Below are 24,580 nucleotides of genomic sequence, written 5' to 3'. Positions count from 1 at the left end.
TGGATAACAAATCAGTAGGAGGAAAGCCCACTCCCTCCTGCCTATAGGGCTGCATTCTCAGAATGATGGGTCTTCCCCCTCCCACTGCATTTTGGGATGCAGTTTGAGGGTCCTAAGGGCCTAATTGGCCCAAAATCAGACTGGTGCCTGATAACTTCACAGATAAAGGTAGGACAGCTTTTTTGCTGTCTTAATTTTATCTGCTTACTTCGCTAATGGAGTGAAAATCACTGCTAACTGATTAAGTTCCAGCTCCTCCCTGAAACCCCCTTGGCACTATCTTGGTAGTGCTAGCAGGGGTGTCCAACCTTTTGGCTTCCCTGGGCCGCATTGGCTGAAAAAAATGTTTCTGGGGCCTTATAAATGCGCAAACGCTGCAGCAAGAGAGGAGGGAGCCGGCAAGATGGTAAACACCCGGGGGCAGCAAAGGAAAACACTGCATCGCCCTCGACCGGGTCACACAAAATACTTCACAGGGCCACATGTGGCCCTCGGGCCGCAGGTTGGACACCCCTGGCCTAGGCAGTCACAGGCAATATTCAGAGGTACTAACCACTTAACTTCCACTGACTGTTATCGGATGACCAGTTAGTTGGATTTAACAGGACAGGAGCTTCTCCTGCCTGGGTAAATTTGAATATCATGCCCTTACATTATTACACAGCTTTGTGGTTAAAGCTGGGGAGGGAAGAATGCTAGGAGTTTGTTAAACAGAGGATCTTGTATGTTCATCTATTCAAGATTGTGATGTACTAAGAATGATCATAGCAAATTCTGTCCTAGACAGAGGTTCTTACATATGGTCAGACTCTGACTGGCAATGGGGATAATATACAAGGGTGGTTTGAAAAGTTTGGTTAAAAAAAAACCAACAAAACAATTTAAACAAATAATTAGAAAAGAAAGCTATATTTCTCAATATAGTCTTCATCTTGGCCTGTACACTTAGTCCAGCAAGTGTCCAGTTTTTCCATCCTGTGGGAAAAATAGGTTTTGTAAACTTTAAAAAAAATAGTTGTGTTTTTTTACCAAACTTTTCAAACCATCCTTGTATCCTTAGCAATGTATTCAGGAAGAACTGAACAGATTGGAAAGACAAGCTGGCCTTTTTCTGCTATTAACTACTACCTGTATACTGCATTGCATAGGTGAAGGTGAAATGGGAATGAGTGCTAACCAATTACAAGCAGAACTTCTAAACTTGACATCTCTGTATGGTAAAAAGCAGAGCCTGAAGGCCTAATCTATGAGCTGTGGTGTTTTGTTGTGTTTTTTTTAACTGTTATCCAGATTTGCAATCAATAAAGTTTGATTTCTCAAGGTCTTTTCTCATGGACTAGAATGAGAGAAGCTAAACCTTTAATCTCTGGGCAAGCTAAAATAGGTCCTAGAGGACTGTGGTTCTTTCTTGGGAAGAAACTAATCCTAGAATATATTGCCTCTGCTTCTGGGTTAATTTTGCTTAGTGAGAAATCTGGAGCACTGTCATTCCTGGTGGTTCTCTTATGCTCCTCATTTCTTGTGATCAGTATGTACTCCTCTAACTGCACTCTTGTCTTTCAATTCCTGGCATTTAAGAATGGGATTGAAATATTCTAATACTGTTCAATTTGATACTACAAATTACAGTATATTCTGATACTCTGAAAACACTGCTTACTGCTTGGAGTTTCTGCACTGATTTAATTTTAACATTTTATAATCTGCCTTTTCACGCAATGGGGTGTGTTTAAAAATAAAAAAAAGGCATAACTATCATCCATCCTACCAAACATGGCAGTAATTAAACAGTAAGACAAAGTTTACAGATTCGATAAAAACACAATCCTCGTGTATTAGCCTCCCCTAAAACACTGCCATCCTATTCAAGGGCAACTGATTTTCTCTAATAAAGGCAGCTGCAAAAAAACCAAGGTAACTGCCTCTTAACCTGCATATCCTACTGCTGCTAGCCTTCACCTGACTCTGTGACATCACAGCCATTATCATAGCAACAGTCGTGATGCCACAAAGCATTCTGACGGATGAAAATGAGGAGCAGAACAAGATGAATGTCAGCTGATCTGGGCTCCTGTAAATGCCAAAATGTACATTGTGAAGGAAAATTTCTAAATATCACAAAGAATACAACACATAAGCACAATTCAATTTTGAGTTTAAAATATTCTGGAAGTTTTCTAAGGTACCAGTAGTTCTGTTCAAGGATTAAAAGCAACCAATTAGAAGTCAAGCAAATTAAACTGTTGCAGAGGAAGCAAAGTCCTTTAAAATCCAAGGAACTGATGCTGAGTTTTGTTGCTTCCAAAAACAAAACTGTACAAAAATAATTATTTTGGATGTCTATTGGCTTCCAGTGCAGACAATACATGGTTCGTTCTTAAGGGCAAAGTTCTGTTTTATTCACCAAATTGATACTAGCATTTGACATGTGTTGGAAGGCATCCAGAGCATGTCCACTAAGCCAAATACCACATAACCAATGAGAAAGCCACCCAAAACATCAGTGATATGATGCCGGCCAAGCATGATGCGGGATAATCCTACACAGAATGCCCAAAGGACAAGCAGGATCCGGAGTGGGACAGCCAAAACCAAATGACTGAGGAAGAATCTGGACACCATAGTGGCTCTGCTGGCATGGCCTGCAGGGAAGGCATAGATATCCATCATAAGGTAATCCATCAGGCCAGGGGTAACTTCAAAAGGGCCCTTCCGCTTAACCAACTTCTGCACAGCAGCCACAGTCAGAATATCCAACAGCAGAGCTGCCAAAAGAGCAAAGAGATTGTAATCAATCAGAAAGAATGGCAGAAAATATCAAAAGTGTCAAGTGGCCATCCTTCAGAACCAAAGAAGTACCCACCTTATTAGTCATGCTCTCATCCAGGTAAGTATAGAACCAAACAAAGGAAGGAAGAGATCTTGCCTTCAGAATGTGATAAACAGAACACAGAAGGCAAGAGAGATGTGAACATCAACCAATGGTACTGTTTATTGATTTAAAAAGTCCCAACTGGCCTGGTTTCTTGTTGGGTCCATTTGTCTCCACGCAGTAGACTCTTTCATCGTGTGTTTTGGTTTTTGGTTTATGGTTGTATTTGTTCCCAGAGTATTGTACCTTTTATCTTGTATTTCTATTTCAAAATAAAAATTTATTAAAAAAAAAAGTCCCAACTGGAATCCCAATTTCGACAAACTGGATTGTCTTCTTCAGGGGACAAACATACAACTAAGACTCACTGTAAAATGGATTTCATCTTAATGAATGGCATTAAAGAAAATCTCCTTGGCGTCTACAGAAACTGGGATCCTAGTTGGGACTTTTAAAATCAATAAACAGTACCACCGATTGCACGTTAGAGAATGACATGGAGACAAATTTGCCCCCATCCCCGCAGGAACTGTAAATTTCCCTGCGAGTTTTGTCACTGTCCCTGCCCCATTCCTGTAAGCTCTGCCTTAACCACACAAGCCTTGAACACTTATGATTTTAAAGTGTTTGAGACTTGTGCAGATGAGGACAGCGCTAGCAGGAATGGGGCAAGGACAGGTAAAGAACTCTCTGTGACGGGATGGGAAAATTAGTTACCGCGGGGACAGGGAAAAATTTGTCCCTGTGTCATTCTCTAGTGTACATCTCTCTTGCCTTTTGTGTTCTGCTCATCCAGATAAGCACATGTATTTACTGATCTGTATTCACTGCCATTGCTTGAGATGTTTCTCTCAAGTCAGAAATTGAAAAACTGAACAATGACTCCCCCCACTTTACAATATCCCACAGTATACCCTGCACTTACTTAAACAACTACTCATCCTACAGTGCACTCTGCACAAACATAGTACAAGTTGCACTGTAGGAGGGAGCTGCTGTTCAAACACTAAATGACAATTCCTCCAGAAGCACATTCTGCTAACAGACTGATGCCGTCCCCTGCATCATGAACCCAGAGCCTAGTCTGGATCTGTGACACAGCACCAGAAATGAAACTGGGTCTTATACTCTCTAGCTGCTCTGCCATTATGTTCTATATTTTATACTCTGGACTGACACAGAATGTTCACTTCCTCTATCATATACATTAAAATCCTGTCAACTTAGGAGTCAGGAACTGAGGATGAGTGAGGAGGAGCCGTAGCAATGCTGGGGTGAATAGGTCCTTCCTGATGGGAGACAGGGCTCCTTTTACTAAGGTGCGCTAGCATTTTTAGCGCATGCAGGAAATTACCACGCGCTACGCTACTAGAACTAACACCAGCTCAATGCTGGCGTTAAGGTCTAGCGCGTTAAAGCCCTATTCCGCGCGTTAAAGCCCTAACGCAGCTTAGTAAAAGGAACCCATAGAATGATGGCCATCAGGCTTGCAGATCCGGTGTTTAATATACTGTTGTGTCAGGCTGTGCTTTTCTTTTTCTTATTTCAAAATTAAATTTTACAGGAAGATTATTCCAGAAAATAAAAAAGACAATACATTAATGAAAAACAATAAAGGAAATAAACAGTAAATCATTTATTTCCCCCCCTTTTACAAAACCATAACGCATTTTTTAGCGCCAGCCATAGCAGAAACAGTTCTGATGTTCATCGGAATTCTATGAGCGTCAGAACTGTTATTGCACTAAAAAACGCGCTACGGTTTTGTAAAAGAGGGTTTTAGTCCACATCTCGGGATCACACACAAATGCCAAGCTTAAGCATCAGAATAATTCTAAGGAAATACCAATGAACAAGGGGCAATAAAAAAATTAATCTAAGGGCTCCTTTTACAAAGGCGCGCTAGGGCCTTAATACGTGGAATAGCGCGTGCTAAAATGCCGTGTATGCTAGCCGCTACCGCCTTCTTTTGAGCAGGCGGTAGATTTTTGGCTAGCGCGTGCGGTAAATCCCATAGCGCACCTTTGTAAAAGGAGCCCTAAGTTCTCTTATTTTCCAGAAACTTTAGAAAATTCTATGAAGTAACATTTTCCAGAAGAACTGGTTTATCCAAAAGAAAATTATCTAAATGAGTGAAATCTGTGAAAATTTATCACTTTTAAAAATAATAGATATGACACAAGGGAATCGAATGAAAATATAACTCCTACAGCTAAGGCTTTGGGAGGCCAAGGCTTCCTATAAAGCTGTACTTGTCTGGCCACATTTGTAAATATATAGGGCCCCTTTTATCAAGCTGCGCTAGAGGTTTTTAGCATGAGCTGGCGAGGTAAATGCTTCGATGCTCATAGAAGTCCTAAGAGCATCAGAGCACTTACTTCGCTGGACCATGTTAAAAACCTCTAGTGTAGTTTGATAAAAGGGGAAATATTTATTTGTTGACCACAAAAGAGAGCATTCTTCTTGGAAAAATATCATTTTGAGATAGTATTTTTCTTTAACTCATTATTAAATCTCATCAATGGGGTGGCATTCTTATTAATTCAATCTTGGGATGTTTCCAACAATTGAGATATATCCAAACTGATTATCAACAGAAATAATTTGACCAATTGTGCCCTCCTCTTTGGAAACTGAGATTTCTTGTGGTATAAATATATTTTTAACTGTTAACAATTCAGCCTGAGGAGATTGTAAAATTTCCTTCAGATATATTCTTCAACAATTCAAGAAGAAACAAATAATGAGTCACTGGGAAATGTAATATCCTGAGATTCCTAATTCAAAAATTATTCTTCATTAATTCCAGTTGAGAGTGCAACAGATAACTATCTTTAACTACTGAAACAGCTGTTGAGTCACTGTGCTTTTCCTGCCCTGCTCTAGTATCTGATAAGGCTTTTCCTTCCTTTTCCCCTTTTCTCTTCTGACAGCTGTGATTTTTTTCCTGCAGTGATGATTCCTTTGTGTCCTGTTCTTCCATACCTTTGCAAGGAGCTTTTAATTAGTGAATGTGTCGTATGCAACAGTTCATAGGATAACATGCACACTTATGTTTAAAAATCCTATGTGATGTACTTGCCTGGCCTATAGCACAATCCAGCTGGTCAAGAGCCAGGAGAGATACTGAGAACCCTGCATGGAGGTGGTCTTTTCCCTTCAATACACCATTGTGTGCCAATATAACGTTAAGCCCTATTAACACTGTGTCTGGAACGTCTGTAGACTCGAATATCAGATCCACTGTTAAAAATGAAACGTGGAACAGTCAAAGAGGATTTGGATCTCTTGTTCCTTAAGGGAGGAAGTGGAATTGGTTTGAATAAATATGTTATTTGAGATGGGAGGTCATAAGAAACTAGGCCTCTCATCACTCTGGGGTTGTTTTTTTCAGTTGGATTTTGCAGGTTGATTGTTGACTAACTTTGAACCTAAAAACCTATTACAGCACTATATTATGATGGAATTCTACAGCTACTGCATTTGTATTGTATTTGATATACTGCTTGTACATGAGTATTAAGCGGTTTACAAAAGTAATTCATTAGGCACATAGAACTACCTTTTCTGTCGCGAATGGGCTCACAATCTAAGCTAAAATGCCTAGGAAAAAATAACACATAAAAAGATAAGTTATAAAGAGGAAAGAAACCCCATAGAAAACAATATTAGCAACAAGCATCCAAGGAATGAAATAATGGCTACAATGCAAAATTGGAGTAGTAGATCAGACATGTATCAATATTAAGCAGAAAATAAAAGAGATAAAACCAGAAAAGAAGGAATAAATAATCCCAGCAAAATAAATAAATAAGTTATAGTTGAAAATTATAAGTTAAAATTTTAAAAGAAATTCCAGTCTGCAGATGTTCTGGCAGTCCTGTTAGAACAAAAACAGGACTCTGGAGTAGCCTGTCATTATTGAGAATAATTCTGTGAAAATCTGGTGGAGGATATTTGTCTTGCAGCTCAAGAACAGTTCTGAGTGGCTAGATACCATGGTTATCTTTAGGAGATGGAATTAATTTCTGCTAATGAACATTTGGTAATTGCATGAGAGCTGGATCTGTTGATTTCTTAGCAGAATTTGTGGAACACATCTTGGGATGGTAAAGCCTAACCTCTCAGGTTGGGGGGGAGGAGGGAGGGATGCTTTGTAAATAAATGCTGAACAGTTGATGGTGTTTCATTTATATTTTATTAATTAATGTTTTGAAAAATTCAGTAAAAGAGATTTAAAAAAATGAAACCTGGAGCCCCTGGACCAGAGATAGGAAGATGCTGCCATAAAGGGCATGAAATACTAGACTCATTCTTAAATTTATGTGATCTTCCCAAAGTTGTGATGTGTACTTCACAAACTCTCCATGAACAAAGAGATAAAAATTGTGGTAAAGGACATTGCCAGTGTAAGAATCAGGAGATCCATCCTAACATTTCCAATTGCATTCTAAGGTTGGCTATGAAACTTCAGCTGCTGAGACCTTGTGTAATGAAAGCATGTCTATCTACTGCTCTGAAATATACTATAAATACCATAGGGCCAGGCCTGTAATTTGTAATACAATAGGCTCCCAAGGGGGAAAGTACAGAATCAGCAATACAGATTGACCTAGGCAGTCCTAGCCTAACTTGTCAACAGAGAATTGCACACTCTCTACCTTCCCCACCCCCACCCTGAAATGTCAAGTTATCTATTCCAGCCTGGAAACCATTTGACCAGTCCTAGTTTTGAATTTACATTCCAAAGCAGTGTGGGATTTGTAGTGCCTGATCCTATTCACTGAAATCAGTGCTGCGGGTCTCATAATGCAGAAGGTAAGAAATACAGAATTGTTCACAAATCTCCTGCTGGATCTGGGTATTGGTAATTCTACCCCCTCCCCCCCCAAGTACACATACAATTATCTCTCTATCCTCCTTTACAATAGTCTTTGGCAATAGAGTTTGAATGAGCAAACCATCTCAGGGCTACTGCCCACTGATATTCATCAGATTCCATATCTCATCATAGCTTATCATCATAGTAACATAGTGAATGATTGCAGATTAATAATAATAATTTTATTCTTGTATACCGCCATACCCATAAAGTTCTAGGCGGTTCACATCCATTAATTAAGGTCCGTGATGACACACGGATTTACAAAATTTTGACAAAGTTACAGGCAATGAAGCGGGGGACTCTTTGATAGAGATTAAGCAGAGGTAACGGTAATACAGAAGGAAGGGTTGTAAGGTATGAGATAGCGAGAGAGAGATAAAATCGGGGGAGGGGGGAAGAGGGAGAGCCGAAGGAACGGGGTAGTGTGGGAAAGGGGAGAAAATAGGGGGCAAGGGGGATTAAAAGGCCTGTTCGCGGAGAAGGTGCGTTTTAGGAAAGGGGAGAAACGGGGGGCAAGGGGGATTATAAGACCTGTTTACGGAAGAGGTGCGTTTTGAGAAGTTTTCTGAAACTAAGGTAAGAGGGGGCCTCGAGTATCATTTGGGCAAGCCAAGGGTTCAGCTTGGCTGCCTGGTAAGCAAAGATTTTGTCGAGAAATCTTTTGAAATGACATAATTTTAGGGATGGGAAGACAAACAGCTGGATTCTGCGGGATTTCTTGTTGGTGAGATTCAGAGTGAAATGGTGATTGAGGTATCTAGGTAATAGGCCAAAAACTGTTTTGTAGCAGAAGCAGGCAAATTTGAATAGGACTCTGGATTCGAAAGGGAGCCAATGCAGTTGGTGGTAGAAAGGTCCATCCTGTCTGCCCAATAGTTATACTCATTAAAAATACATGATTAAATTAACTTGTCTCTTTTCTTTTTTTATATATTCTTTATTCATTTTTAAAACTTCAGTTGTGCACAAAAGATGATACATTTACATAAATTAATATCATTATCGCACAATATACTTAATAGAATAAAGACAAGACTTATTTTCTCCCACCCACTTTTCAATTTACAAACACCTCATAAAATACTTGTAATCAACCCTTCTATATTTCTTAACAAATGCATAAACATATCCCCCTCCTCAGATGTGCATGTTTTCCCCAATTTATAAAAATAAATCAATCTTCACAATATTTAGTTAATGGTTCTCAAACTTCCATAAATTTTTATAATAACCCTTCTGAATAGCCATAAACTTTTCCATTTTAAAGATATAACATAGGGATTCCCACCAGAATGAATAATTTAATCTATCCCAATTTTTCCAATTCTTTAAAATAAGCTGCATGGCAACTCCCGTCATTATAAACAAAAAGCTTATTTTTTGCCCTCATAAATGTTCCAAATAAAATGGTATCGTACAACAGTGCCACTGGATTTTCTAATAAATTATTAACCTGATCCCAAATCGATCTCCAGAATTTTAGCATCAAAGAACAATAGTATAGTAAATTATCTAACGTCCCAACTTCCAGATGACAATGCCAACATAACATATCTTTTCTTTGATATTTCTGGGCTATATCCACTCGGTACTATCATAGGTTCCAAATGCTGGAGCTGCTATCCAAGCTCACTCCAGCCTATCCAACCATCCCATTGTTTGCAGGATACCTACCATAAAGTCTGGCCAGTCCTCATGTTCCAAGTTAGTGGAGTTCCCATTGATGCCCTCCCCAGCCCATCCTACACCAATTCTGAAGGCCAAGCCTTCAAAAAAGATATAAAAAGGATGGAGTCGGTCCAGAGGAAGGCTACTAAAATGGTGTGTGGTCTTCGTGATAAGGTGAATGGGGACAGACTTAAAGATCTTAATCTGTATACTTTGGAGGAAAGGCGGGAGAGGGGAGATATGATAGAGTCGTTTAAATACCTACATAATATAAATGTGCATGAGTCGAGCCTCTTTCATTTGAAAGGAAACTCTGCAATGAGAGGGCATAGGATGAAGTTAAGAGGTGATTGGCTCTGGAGTAATCTGAGGAAATGCTTTTTTATGGAAAGGGTAGTGGATGCATGGAACAGTCTCCAAGAAGAGGTGATGGAAACAGAGACTGTCTGAATTCAAGAGGGCCTGGGATAGGCACGTGGAGGCTCTGGAGTAATCTGAGGAAATGCTTTTTTACGGAAAGGGTGGTGGATGCGTGGAACAGTCTCCAAGAAGAGGTGATGGAAACAGAGACTGTCTGAATTCAAGAGGACCTGGGATAGGCACGTGGAGGCTCTGGAGTAATCTGAGGAAATGCTTTTTTACGGAAAGGGTGGTGGATGTGTGGAACAGTCTCCAAGAAGAGGTGATGGAAACAGAGACTGTCTGAATTCAAGAGGGCCTGGGATAGGCACGTGGAGGCTCTGGAGTAATCTGAGGAAATGCTTTTTTACGGAAAGGGTGGTGGATGTGTGGAACAGTCTCCAAGAAGAGGTGATGGAAACAGAGACTGTGAATTCAAGAGTGCCTGGGATAGGCACGTGGGTCTCTCAGAGAGAGAAATGGATAATGGTTACTGCAGATGGGCAGACTACATGGTCCATTTGGCCTTTATTTGCTATCATATTTCTATGAATCAACATATATGGGACACAGACCATGAAAGTCTGTCCAGTTCTTTAATTAGAAAATGAATGTTCAAGTTTAATTTATTTAATATACTGCAAATATAAAACCAGAAGGCAAATCTAAGTGGTTTACAATTAAAATAATAATAATAATAAAAAAATTAAATAAGGTAAGAACAGAAAGAAGACAAAACGTAAAAGAAAACAATTGAGAACATGGGGAAAGAGGAATCAGGGGTTACAATAAAAATAAAAAGGCTGGGGAAAGGGATGAATAATATGGTAAGGGAGGGAACAAAGAATTTAAATCTGTCCACAGAGAAGAAAAGTAGCTATCAGGAAGAAGTTAAGAGCTAAAGGCCAAAGAGAAGTAGTATGCTTTTAATTGTGCTTTGAAGATTACAAATGATTTCTCTGAACGAAGATAAAAAGGCAAAGAATTCCAGAGAGTAGGAGCCATAACACAGAATAAAGAATTCCTATGGAAATCCAGAAAAAGTTGTCTAAATGAGGGAATGACTAACAGCTGTTAGGATGGGAGGACATAAGAGAAGTGGAAAGGCAGTGGTCTAAGCTGAAAGGAGCGATAAAAATGGCTACGGACCTTTATGTGACGAAAATCAATACAAACAAGAGAAAAAGGAAGCCGATATGGTTCTCCAACCTAGTGGCTGAGAAAATAAAGGCGAAAGAGTTGGCGTTCGTGAAATATAAAAAAAAACAAGAAGAGGAGAGCAGAAAGGTCTACAGGGTGAAAATGAAAGAAGCCAAGAGAGAGATACGTCTGGCGAAAGCACTGGCGGAAGAACAAATGGCTAAAAATGTAAAAAAGGGAGACAAAAATTTTTTCAGATATATTAATGAAAGGAGGAAGATGAAAAATGGAATTGCTAGGCTAAAAGATGCTGGGAACCAATATGTGGAAAGTGATGAGGACAAAGCGAATGTGCTAAATAAATATTTCTGTTCTGTGTTCACAGAAGAAAATCCTGGAGAAGGACCGAGATTGTCTAGCAAAGTTACACGAGAAAATGGAGTAGATTCTGCGCCGTTCACGGAGGAGGGTGTTTATGAGCAACTTGAAAAACTGAAGGTGGACAAAGCGATGGGACCAGACGGGATCCATCCCAGGATACTAAGGGAGCTCAGAGAGGTTCTGGCGAGTTCTATTAAAGACTTGTTCAACAAATCTCTGGAGACGGGAGTGATTCCTGGGGATTGGAGGAGAGCGGATGTGGTCCCTATTCATAAAAGTGGTCACAGGGATGAAGCAGGAAACCACAGGCCGGTGAGCCTCACTTCAGTTGTTGGAAAAATAATGGAAGTTTTGCTGAAAGAAAGGATAGTGTACTTCCTTGAATCTAATGGGTTACAGGATCCGAGGCAACATGGCTTTACAAAAGGTAAATCGTGCCAAACGAACCTGATTGAATTTTTTGATTGGGTGACCAGAGAGCTGGATCGAGGACATATGCTAGTTGTAATTTACTTGGATTTCAGCAAAGCCTTTGATACAGTTCCTCATAGGAGACTGTTGAACAAACTTGAAGGGCTGAATTTAGGACCCAAAGTGGTGAACTGGGTCAGAAACTGGCTGTCGGACAGACGCCAGAGGGTGGTGGTTAATGGAAGTCGCTCGAAAGAAGGAAAGGTGAGTAGTGGAGTCCCTCAGGGAGCAGTGCTGGGGCCAATCCTGTTCAATATGTTTGTGAGTGACATTGCTGAAGGGATAGAAGGAAAAGTGTGCCTTTTTGCAGATGATACCAAGATTTGTAACAGAGTAGACACTGAAGAGGGAATGGAAAATATGAAAAAGGATCTGCAAAAGTTAGAGGAATGGTCTAATGCCTGGCAACTAAAATTCAATGCAAAGAAATGCAGAGTAATGCATTTGGGGATTAATAATAGGAAGGAACCGTATATGCTGGGAGGAGAGAAGCTGATATGCACGGACGGGGAGAGGGACCTTGGGTGATAGTGTCCGAAGATCTAAAGGTGAAAAACCAGTGTGACAAGGCAGTGGCTGCTGCCAGAAGGATGCTGGGCTGTATAAAGAGAGGCATAGTCAGTAGAAGGAAGAAGGTATTGATGCCCCTGTACAGGTCATTGGTAAGGCCCCACTTGGAGTATTGTGTTCAATTTTGGAGGCCCGGGAGCCACATGCGGCCCGCCAGGTACTATATTGAGGCCCTCGGTATGTTTATCATAATCACAAAAGTAAAATAAAACAGTTTCTTGATCATATCTCTTTAGCTATAAATTACAATATTATTATTAAAACTTAGCCAAAAGGAAAGATTTATAAACTATAAAGAGTTTTACCTCATGCAAAATTGTCATTTCTTTAATAAGACATTAACTATTTTTTTCTGCGGCCCTCCAAGTACTGACAAATCCAAAATGTGGCCCTGCAAAGAGTTTGAGTTTGAGACCACTGGGCTAGAGTAAGTCTTAACAGAGATTTTGGCAGTTGGAACCCAAGCACAGTACAGGGTAAAGCTTTGGATTCTTGCCCAGAAATAGCTAAGAAGAAAAAATTAAAAAATTTAAATTGAATCAGGTTAGGCAGACTGGATGGACCATTCGGGTCTTTATCTGCCGTCATCTACTATGTTACTATGTAACTGCTGTTGTGAGGAGCGTAAGGTTCTTTGAGGCAAATATGGGACCAGAAGACTACATAAAAATGAGGGAAGACCACTCGAAAAAATCCAGTAGGAATGTATATTATATTTAAAGGGGATGCGATATGACACCGGAAGCATATGTTCTGATCTTAGAAGCGGTGAGATGTGATCGAACTTAGAACAGTGATGGAGTAATCTCACTGAAGTATTCTGGACTAATTGTAGTCAATGTAATTGGTATTTCGGGAGTCCAATGAGAACAAAATTGCAATAATCAAGTTTGCTCAAAACAAGAGAATGTATTAGAATACGGAGTGAACTTTGTTGAAGAAATGAATGAATGGATTGAATTTGGCAGAGAACATAATAACATAAGCCATGCCTCTGCTGAGTCAGACCTGAGGTCCATCATGCCCAGCAGTCCGCTCACGTGACGGCCCATCAGGTCCAGGACCTGTATAGTAGCCCTCTATCTATACCCTTCAATCCCCTTTTTCTTCAGAAAATTGTCCAATCCCTTCTTGAACTCCAATACCGTACCCTGTCCTATCACTCCCTCTGGAAGCACATTCCAGGTGTCCACCACCCGTTGGGTGAAGAAGAACTTCCTAGCATTGGTTCTGAATCTGTCCCCTTTTAATTTTTCCGAATGTCCTCTCGTTCTTGTAGTTGTCGAAAGTTTGAAGAATCTGTCCCTCTCCACTTTCTCTATGCCCTTTGTGATCTTGTAAGTTTCTAACATATCCCCTCTAAGTCTCCGCTTCTCCAGCGAAAAAAGCCCCAGTCTCTCTAATCTTTCAGCGTATGAAAGGTTTTCCATACCTTTTACCAAACGTATCGCTCTCTTTTGAACCCTCTCGAGTATTGCCATATCCTTCTTTAGGTATGGCGACCAATATTGGATGCAGTACTCCAGATGCGGGAGCACCATCGCCCGATACAACGGCAGGATAACTTCTTTCGTTCTGCTTGTAATACCCTTCTTGATTATTCCTAGCATTCTATTTGCTTTCTTAGCAGCTGCTGCGCACTGTGCCGACGGCTTCATTGCCATGCCCACTATTACCCCCAAGTCCCTTTCTTGGGAACTCTCACTCAATAACAGCCCTTCCATCGCGTAGCTGTACCTCGGATTTCTGTTTCCTAAGTGTAAGAAAGATGAGGAAACCAACTTAGAAATATGTGAATGAAAACGTGGAATATTAGCTATTGTTACACCCAGAATTTTGGTCTTAGATGAGAATTGTAAGGGTACTCCTTTCATAGTGAAATGTGAAGTATTTTCAGGTAAATTCTTTGAAGAGAAAAGCAACACTGCTGTCTTTTGAGAACTAACCTTGAGCTTATTTGCCGTTAGCCAGTCTGCAATAGTGTCCAGCTTTGCAGAAATCAATGAATAGGACACGTGAGAATGTGTATCTGAGGGCAAAATAAGCTGAATGTCATCAGCATAAATGTAAAATATAAAGCTTAGAGACTGCAAATGAGAGTGAGTGGTGCAAGAAAAATATTGAACAATGGTGGACCTAAGATGGAACCCTCTGGTACTCCTGATTTCATTGGGTACAGATGAGAAAAGGTATTTGAATAGTTGACTGAATAAGTACGATCAGTCAAATAAGACTTAAACCACTGGAGAGCGAGACCAGTAACTTGAAGATCTTCTATGTGTTGCAGCAAGATTTTATGGTCCATCAGGTCAAAGGCTGCTGACATATCCAAGGAGAACAAAACAACATCTCGACCACTGTCCAGTATCTGTCTTGTATGATTTAGCAATCCAAGGAGAATGTGTTCGGGAGAATGGTTTGAATGAAACCCCATCTGACGAGGGTGTAATGCATTTGTTTTTGTTAGGAAATCTGATAGTTGAAACGCAACTGCTTATTCCACAATCTTGGAAACAAAAGGCAGATTGGAAATTGGCCTGTAGTTAGACACATTGTTTGAGTCCGATCCATGTGTTTTCAATAGAGGAATGATTACTGCATTTTTCCATTCTGAAGGAAAGTCACCCATGGAGACATTAATGTTGACCACTGATAGTAATGGTTGAAGACTCTTCAATAAGACGTGATAAAAGCAATGCAGGCACAGGATCAGTTGGAGGTGATGTATATTTGAAGTATGTTATTAATTTTTTCAGAGAGGTATCTGATTGAGGGTTAAAAGAGGAAAGTAATGCAACTGGCACTACAGATTGTGAAGTTGTAGAATGAGAGAATTTGAGACTAGCAGCATTTGAGAGAGTGCCGTTTTCAAGGTAGGTTGTCACCTGTAGAGAAAGCAGGCAAAGAAAGAACTGGGACCAGGGAGTCTTAAAGAACTGTAATTTTTCATGAAACCCCTTTGCAAATTCTTCAGCGCTAAAAGCTGCTGAAGAGTTGGAAGTAGATGGTTTGGAAAGAGAATTCAACAACTGATAGTGATAAGATGAATTTAGGTTGCATTTGAGAATATCAGAGATGTAAAATTTAGAGATCCTCTGTGTTTATCCCATGCTTTTTTGAATTCCGTCACTGTTTTCCTCTCCACCACTTTCCTTGGGAGGACATTCCAGACATCCACCACCCTTTCCCTGAAAAAGAATTACCTAACATTACTCTTAAGTCTTCATCCCTCCAACCCCAATTTATGCCCTCTAGTTTTAACATTTTCCCTTCTCTGGAAAATATTTGGTTCTATATTAATACCTTTTAAGTATTTAAACGTCTGTATCATATTTCCCCTGTCCCTCCTCTCTTCCGGAGTACAGTGGTACCTTGGTTTACGAGTGCACCAGTTTGCGAGTGTTTTGCAAGACAAGCAAAACATTTGCAAACTTGGTGCCTCGTAAACCGAGCTTGCCTCACTGTATGAGCGCCCCCCCCCCCCGCGATCCGGCATCCCCCCCGCTCGCATTGCCCCCCCCCTCCATCGCGATCCTACTTTATCCCCCCCCCGAGCACGTCAATTACACTAACTTTACCCTGTCTTGGCACCAATGCCGGTGCCCAAAGATCCTCCCTCTTCTGGCGCGGCCTGGGCTGGGCGGTGCGTCGGAGATCCTCCCTCTTCTGGTCTGGGCTGGGCTGGACTGGCTTTGAGCATTTGCGCATGCTCAAAGCCTTCTGGTTTCACTCTCAATCTCGGAGTCATTAGGCTTTACAACATTTTCATACGCAGATGACATCCAACTCATGCATCCTCTCAACCCAGAAAACACAGAAGAAATAAAAACAATTAATGATAAACTAGAAATAATAAAAGACTGGTTAAACAATAACAAATTGGTTTTAAACACCCAAAAAACAAAAACAATGCTGTTCACTTGGAAAGGAGACATACTTCAAAAAATACCATTTACTTTTGACAACACTCCTATAGAAACGGTCACTAAACTTAAAATTCTTGGTGTGACAGTTGACACCGATCTTTCTTTTCATAACCATATTAGCGAAATAGTTAAAACATGTTTTTACAGATTACGACTTTTACGATCCATTTCTACTTTCTTAGACTCTAAATCACTCAATATCTTAGTTCATTCTCTTATCATTTCTAAACTGGACTACTGTAATTCTCTTCTAATTAACATAACACAAAAAGAAAACAGACGTCTCCAAATCATCCAAAATACATCAGTCAAGTTAATTCACAATGCAAAAAAATTCGACCATGTCACTCCTTTACTTATCAAATCACACTGGCTCCCCATAACTCATAGAATAACTTTTAAAGTTTTATTTTTGGTATATAAAACACTGAGCTTCAACGAACCCCAATTTATAGCAAAAATGATTATCCCTTACAGACCATCTCGCTCCCTAAGATCCTCTTCATCACAACTGCTCTCTATTCCATCGCTTAGAATAATTGGAACACGACGCAATGATATGTTCTCCGTGAAAGCCCCTACACTATGGAACTCTCTTCCAAATTTTATTAAAAATGAAACAGACCTTGTCTCTTTTAAGAAAATTTTAAAGACATACTTATTTCAAGATGCTTTTGATGCATGAAAAGTAATACTTCAGGTTTCCATATTCTCTTTTTCCTATTAAAACCCGTTACTACCCACTGTATTTTCCCATTTATGTTAAATTCTAAATATAAAAATTGTAACTTTTCCCTTCCTTCCCAACCTTTCTTGTTTGTCCAATGTTATTTGTCTTTTGTTTAAAACTTTTTGTTAATTTTTTGTTACTCTAATTGTATTACCACATCCTTGTGGTTTTTAAAATGTACATCGCTTAGATATTGTTATAAGCGATTCATCAAATGAATATTAAACTTGAAACTTGAAGTGTCACTGACATGCTCGGGGGGGGGGGGGGAGTAGGATCACGGTGGAGGGGAGGGCAACGCGAGTGGGGGGAGGATGCCGGTTCACAGGGGGGGGGAAGCCGGATAGCGGGGTGGGGTTTGGAACAGCGTCGGATTCTTCAAGGGGGGGAGAATGGAGCAGCGCTGGTAGCCTCGGGGGTTGGGGTGGGGTGGGGGAGGAGGTGGAACCAATCAAAGCAGTTTCCCTTACTTCCCATGGGGAAACTTGCTTTGATATACGAGCAATTTGGTTTACGAGCATGCTTCTGGAACAAACTATGCTCGTAAACCAAGGTTCCACTGTATATATATTTATGTATTCCAGTCTTTTCTCGTACTTGTTTTGGTTCAAACCCCTTACCATTTTTGTTGTTTTCCTCTGGACCGCTTCAAGTCTTTTTATATCCTTCTCCAGATACAGCCTCCAAAACTGAACACAGTACTCCAAGTGTGGCCTCACCAATGACATATAGGGCATCAACACCTCCTTTCTTCTGCTGGTTACTCCTCTTTCTATACAGCTTAACATCTTTCTGACTACAGCCACTGCCTTATCACACTGTTTAGATGCTTTTAGATCCTCAGACACAATCACCCCAAGGTCCCTCTATCCATCTGTGCTTATCAGCTTCTCACCTCCCAACACATATGGTTCCCTCGGATTTCTACCCCCCAAATGTATCACTCTGCACTTCTTTGCATTGAATTTTAGTTGCCAGATGTTAGACCATTCTTCTAACTTTTGCAGATAATTTTTCATGTTTTCCACTCCCTCCAGGGTGTCTATTTTGTTACAAATCCTGGCATCATCTGCAAAAAGGCTAAGCTTATCTTTTAACCCTTCAGCAATGTCGCTTACAAACATATTGAACAGAATCGGTCCAAACACCGACCCTTGAAGCACTCCACTACTCACCTTTCCCTCCTCCGAGTGAATCCCATTAACCACCACCCTCTGGTGTCTGTCCATCTACCAGTTTCTAATCCAGTTCACCACTTTGGACCCTAACTTCAGCCCTTGGAGTTTATTTAAGAGCCTCCTATGAGGAACCATGTCAAAGGGTTTGCTGAAATCTAAGTAAATTACATCTAGTGCACATCCTTGATCCAGTTCTCTGGTCACCCAGTCAAAGAATTGAATCAGATTAGTTTGGCATGATTTACCTTTAGTAAACCCATGTTGCCTCGGATCTTGTAATCCATTAGATTCTAAGAATTTCACTATCCTTTCCTTCAGCAATATTTCCATTATTTTTCCAATAATCAAAGTGAGGCTTACCGGCCTGTATTTTCCTGCTTCAATCCGCAACCACTTTTGTGAAGAGGGACCACATCTGCTCTTCTCCAGTCCCATGGAACCTCTCCTGTCTCTAAAGATGTATTGAACAAATTTTTAAGAGGACCTGCCAGAACCTCTTGGAGCTCCCTCAATATCCTTGGATGAATCCCATCTGGTCCCATAGCTTTGTCTACCTTCAATTTTTCAAGTTGTTCATAAACACTTCAGTGAACAGCATGGTATCTACTCCATTCTCAGGTGTAACTTTGCTAGTCAATCGCAGCCCTTCTCCATTTTTTTTCTTCCGTGTACACCAAACAAAAGTATTTGTTTAGCACGTTTGCTTTTTCCTCATCACTCTCCACATAGTGGTTCATACCTTCTTTCAGTCTCATAATTCCATTTTTTGTCTTTCCTCATTTGAACCAAATTGGCTGCTCACTAGATCCAGCTCCTTCACCCTGGGTGAAAGTTGCTAGCATGGCTTACTCCCTTTGGCCCTTTAAATTATTAACAATGTTCTAATTTCCAGACAGATATAGGCCAATCTTAAAAAAGGATGTATTTGACCCACTGGCTCTTTTGAATTATAGGCCAGTTTCTAAACTTTTTTTCCTCTGTAAAGTGACTGAGAAGTTGATCTGTAGCCAACTTGTTGATCATGTTAACAAGGTCCTTCTCTCCACCAGTAGTGTAAAGCAAGGACTTCATATAGTATATATTTGCAAAACAGTACTGGGTCACACCAATGGTCTATCTTTCCCAGTTTCCTGTTTCTAATAGTGGCCAATCCAGGTTACAGTAACTGGCAGAAACCCAAATAGTAGCAACATTCTATGCTTTTGCACCAGGATAAGCATTGTCTTCCCCCATGTCTGTATCAATAGCAGACTATGAATCTTTCCTCCAAAAACTTGTCCAAAGTTATTAAACCCAGCTACACTAACCGCTGTAATCACATCCTCTGGTGAGTTTCAGAGCTTAACTATTATTTGAATAAAAAAAATATTTCCTCCTATTTGTTTTAGAAGTATTTCCATGTAATTTCATTTTGTGTCTCCTGGTTTTTGTACTTTTTGAAAGGGTGAAAAATTGATTCACTCTTATCCATTTTACACCACTCAGGATTTTGTAGACCTCTATCATATCTCCCCTCAACCATCTCTTTTCCAATTTGAAGACTCTTTAGTCTTTCCTCATATGAAAGAAGTTCCATCCTCTTTATCATTTTGGTCACTCTTCTTCCTGAACCTTTTCTAATTCTGCTATATCTTTGTTGAGACACAGCAACCAGAACTATGCACAATACTCAAGATGAGGATGCAACATGGAGCAATACTGAAGCATTATAATAATATCAGTATTATTTACCACCCCTTTCCTAATAATTCCTAGCATCCTGTTTACTTTTTTTTCCGCAGCCATATACTGGACATAAAATTTCAGCATAGTGTCTACAATGACACCCAGTTCTTTTTCTTGGGTGCTGATTTCTAAGGTGGAAGTTAGCTCAACTATGATTTGAATTATCCTTCCCATTTGTCCACGTTAAATTTTATCTGCCATTTGGATGCCCAATCTTCCAATTTCCTAAGGTCTTCCTGCAAATTTTCACAGTCCTCATGTGTTTTTGACAGCTTTGAATAGTTTTGTGTCATCTGCAAATTTAATTACCTCACTTGATGTTCAAACTTCCAGATCATTTATAAATATGTTAAATAGCACTGGTTCCAGTATAGATCCCTGCAGCACTTCACTATTTACTCCATTGAGAAAAATAGCATTTAACCCTACTCTCTCCAATAACAAGTTCCAAATCCACAACAGAACATTGCCTCCTATTCCATGACTCTTTTATTTTCTCAGAAGTCACTCATGAGAAACTCTGTCAAAAGCTTTCTGAAAATCTAGATACACTACATCAACCAACTCGCCTTTATCCATGTTTATGCAGTCTTTCAAAGAAATGCTGCAAATTGGTGAGGCAAGACCTACCTTGGCTGAAGCCATGCTGACTCTGTCCCATTAAATCATGCTTGTCTACATGTTCTGTAATTGTATTTTTTTTATTTATAATAGTTTCAACTATTTTGTCCGGCATTGAAGGCAGATCACCCCTGGAACCAATTTTAAAAATCAGTGTAACGTTGGCCACCCTCCAATCTTCAAATACTACAGACGATTTTAGTGACAGTTTATAGATCACTAACTACAGATCAGCAATTTCATGCTTGAGTTATTTCAGTTTCCTGGTATGCATACCATCCAGTTCAGGTGATTTATCACTTTTTAATTTATTGATTTGGCTCAGTATGTCTTCCAGATTCAGCAATATTTTTTTCTGCATTGTCACCCTTGAAAACCATTTCTGGTTCAGATAGATCTCTTACATCTTTTTCCATAAAGACTAAAACAAAAGATGAACTCAGTCTCTCCGCTATGGCCTTATCCTCCTCCAGTGCTTCCTTGATGATTCAACAGTCCCACAGATTCCCTCACAGGTTTTCTGCTTCTTATGTACCTGAAAAAGTTGTTACTATTAGTTTTTGCCTCTTTGGCAAATTTATTTTCATGTTCACTTTTAGCTTTATCTGGTATATCAAGAATAAAGAATCTAAACTAACCTAACCTTATACTCCAAGAGACCCTCTGTGTCAGGCAAACATAGCAATAGCAAGAAATCGTAAAAACTATAAGTATAAAACTAAAGGTTACATAGAAAACACCAGTATTTTGCAAGAAGCTGCTTTAGTTTTCTTTAAACGATTGTTACTAAAATGTGCCTGTATTCCTGCATGCTAAGCTTACAGTTTGACCATTCCCCATAGGTGCTTTCTGCTTTCAGTCTAACTCATTTTGCCTGACAGTGGATGTTTTATGGTCCCTCTGCATGCAACAGAAGATTAAAAGGAGGGGGGTGGGGGAGGGGGAGGGAATAACAAGCTTGTGAAAGTGCATATGAGCAGGCTGACCTGTGATCACTGTGTCTTTCAATAGTCTGAGCTCTGACAAAGTCAAAGCAGTACTGGTTTCAGAGCTAGGAATGGAGAGGGAAAGAAAAAGATAGGTGAAGCACCCCTGCTCCAGTCACTGAGCAGAAGCCACACTCCTCTCACCCAGGGCCTACCACTGGTTTCACTTTCCAAACTCTGTCCCAGAAATGTTCCTTTGAAACCCACTGTTGAGCTGAAAGATGCCAATGATAGAACCTTCTTGTATGTTTTCAAGTTCAAGTTTTTTAAAATTTGATATAATCGCTTATCTTGATTTACTAAGCGAAATATAATTTTTTTAAAAAGGGCACATTTTAAAAACAAATTATAGACATCATAAGATCACAATAAAAACCAAACCATTGACTAACTGACACAAAAGGGAAAGGGGAGAAATACAATCTTTGTAAGGAAAGGAACAAAAAAGGTAAAAACGACAGGAAAGGGAATTTAAAGATCATAAGCATCCTTAAATAGGAAAAATTTCAGGCTGCTTTTGAAACGGTCCATGTTCTTTTCTTCCCCTAAGTATAGTTGGGAGGCGTTCCATACCTTTGGAGCGACTACAGAAAAGATGTCATGGTGATGTGTACCTATTATCTTTAAAGATGGAACAGTTAGTAAATGTTGATCAGTTGAGCAAAGTGCACGTGACGGAACTTTATCATGCTGGAAGTCCTAATAGAAGTACTTTTCCTTAAAGACTCTTATTTTATTTGTAACTCATCTTGCCTGCTGTAACTTGTTTCATCTTAGAATGGAAGAGTCATGGTAAAAACATTATGCTGAAATTGTACACCTTGACCCATTAAAAAGAACATTTAGGTGCTCTTCCTCTGTGAAAAGAGACAGCAAGTCCTTCTTTTAACATTAGCCTGTGTGGTATATCTGTTTCCACTTAATTCCCCTCTAGGCCTACCAGCCTAATTTTAGTCACAAGTATAATGTCCACCTGCCAACCTGATGCAGTCCTGGGTTTTACACCAGTACATCTATGAATGTATAGTTTACATGTGTCTGGGCAAGGAAGTAAGCTACAAGCCTATAGGAGATGAACTGGATCAGCCTCATGTCAAAATTGACCTGGGTCACATATATCCCTAAATACCTCTCAAGACCCAAGGCTTGACTGGAATGTGAAGATCCTAACCCTCCTGGCCTATTTACTGGTTGGATCATGCCTGTTGCTGTCCAAGGTCCCCAGGTGAAAGTCTGGGCCCAAATCATTTATCTCACTCTTCCCTTTCATTCTATGTACCTTGTCTTTCCTGCACTCACCCATCCTCTCCACAAGTTCTCAGTCAGGATCAGAGAGTATGAGGGGGTGCTGAAAACTTCTCAGCCCAACCAAGAAGAGAATGACATGGATATGGTTCAGTCAATGACCTGAAATAATGTCAAAAACAAATACATTTGTTTGCAAATTGGCACCTAACGAAAAAAGATAACACTTTTCAGCTACAGTGGCAAAATAATACTCAGAATGTAGGAAGTTAGTTGGTTGGTTTATTTATTTATTTAAAAATTTCTTATAACATCCTACAACACTGTACCAGTTACAAAAGAACATTGGGTTGAGAATTTTTCAGCACCCCCTCATATATTCCCTTTTCCTTGACTCGGTTTAGGTTGACATACAGAAAACTGCTTATTTCTAGTAACCAGCCCCAAACTGGCTGTCACAAGTTGTTATTCTCCCTGTCTCTCTCCAAGCTGAGTCACTCTGTCTCCCTTTAATGCTAGTCTCACCATCTCCCCCTTTAAAAGACAAGAAGGTATCATATTCCCATCGGCAGTGTGTTCCCTGGCTCCCCCATCGTCATATTACTTTTAAGATTTTCAATTTACCTCTGTTATTAAGCTCAACCTTGCACTAAACTGGGAAGCCCAACACTGGGAACATTTACTTTGCATATTTTCCTGCTGCTGCCAAATATTAGAAAGCCAGGATTAGAGATAACAGCAGCACCAATAATGGCACACTTATAATGGCGTGCACGGTGCAGATATAAGATATCAATGGAAATAGCTCAGGGATCTTGGAGTCTTACGATAGTTAGCATTTGAGAAGCACTTACCCAGTAAGAGGTTGAGCAGTACCTCTTGCCCTGCCAGGGAGCGGCTCCTTATCAAACAGATGAGAGTACCCGCAATCCAAGGCACGCCGTGGCCAGTCACCCCGATGAGCTTGACCATGGAGCGGGCACTGCCCCAGCTGGAGGCACTGCTAGCACAGACGCCCAGTCTCTTTGACATGCAGATATCAATGGCCAGTAAAGAGCTGAAAGCAATGCCTTTCAGTGATGGGTTAAGCTGTATGCAGTCTTCCTCTGGCAGCTGCTGGGACTGTCGCCTCTCCTTGGTGCTTTCGCTGGGAGCTGTGCATTGTCCGCTTGGCTTTCTGCTGGAGCCTTTGCTCTCCTGGTTTCCCCGCAAGGGCTGATTTAAGGACATGAACTCGGGTCTGTTTAAGACATTGTTTCTTTCCCTGGTCCTGGACCGGCTTTGGGGTGCAGATGGCATAGCGATCTCCCCTCTATACAGACGAATCTTGCAATTTTCTCAAAGTGCAGAGAGTTTTCTCCCGTACTGCTTGCTGCTCCTGTGACAGACTGCAGCAGTTAAATATAGAGTAAAGGAATGCACATGCTGTTTACTTCGCTCTCTAGCCAAGATCGCCGGGAAACGAATGCCAAGACTGTCAGCCAATCAAGTCCTGGAAAAGAGTAATTCTCCAATAGTCACACAGAACGGAAAAGGTTGACTCTGCTTGGGGCTATTGAAATGCTAACCCGGTTGCAAAGGGCCCTGTGATATGTAGTCTCATACATAGGGCAGAAAATGAATACGATCTATTACATCTCTAATTTGGCGGTTTTCCCCGCCCAATCGGGTTACTTTTTAAAGCCCTCTCGGCGGGAAATAAAAGGCTTGGGCGGGTGGCAGGTTTTTGGGCTACTTTGAGGCAAATGGGCTATTTTGGGCGGGTGACGGTTCTGGACCTCCT

At 40.4% G+C, this 24,580-nt stretch overlaps 1 protein-coding gene across 1 annotated transcript; it reads right to left on the bottom strand.

Annotated features, from left to right (window-relative positions):
• On the bottom strand, window positions 1–24,580 carry PLPP7 (phospholipid phosphatase 7 (inactive)). Its single transcript, XM_033959970.1, has 2 exons — window positions 23,652–24,580; window positions 1–2,765 (listed from the first exon to the last, which is right to left on the bottom strand). Exons 1-2 carry the CDS (start codon window positions 24,094–24,096, stop codon window positions 2,401–2,403), a joined length of 810 nt encoding a protein of 269 aa, XP_033815861.1. The 5' UTR covers window positions 24,097–24,580; the 3' UTR covers window positions 1–2,400.

This window comes from Geotrypetes seraphini, chromosome 10 (genome assembly GCF_902459505.1).
Source record: "Geotrypetes seraphini chromosome 10, aGeoSer1.1, whole genome shotgun sequence".
NCBI lineage: Eukaryota > Metazoa > Chordata > Amphibia > Gymnophiona > Dermophiidae > Geotrypetes > Geotrypetes seraphini.
This window is presented reverse-complemented; position numbering and strand designations above follow the sequence as displayed.

What these genes read in the sequence shown, in the direction of transcription:
- PLPP7 (XM_033959970.1), bottom strand. Translation starts at nt 24,096, where the DNA reads ATGCCATCTGCACCCCAAAGCCGGTCCAGGACCAGGGAAAGAAACAAT. An exon ending in ACTGCTCAACCTCTTACTGG is followed by an intron (nt 2,766 to 23,651) that starts GTAAGTGCTTCT and finishes CTCTTTTGGCAG; the next exon opens with CTCTGCTGTTGGATATTCTG.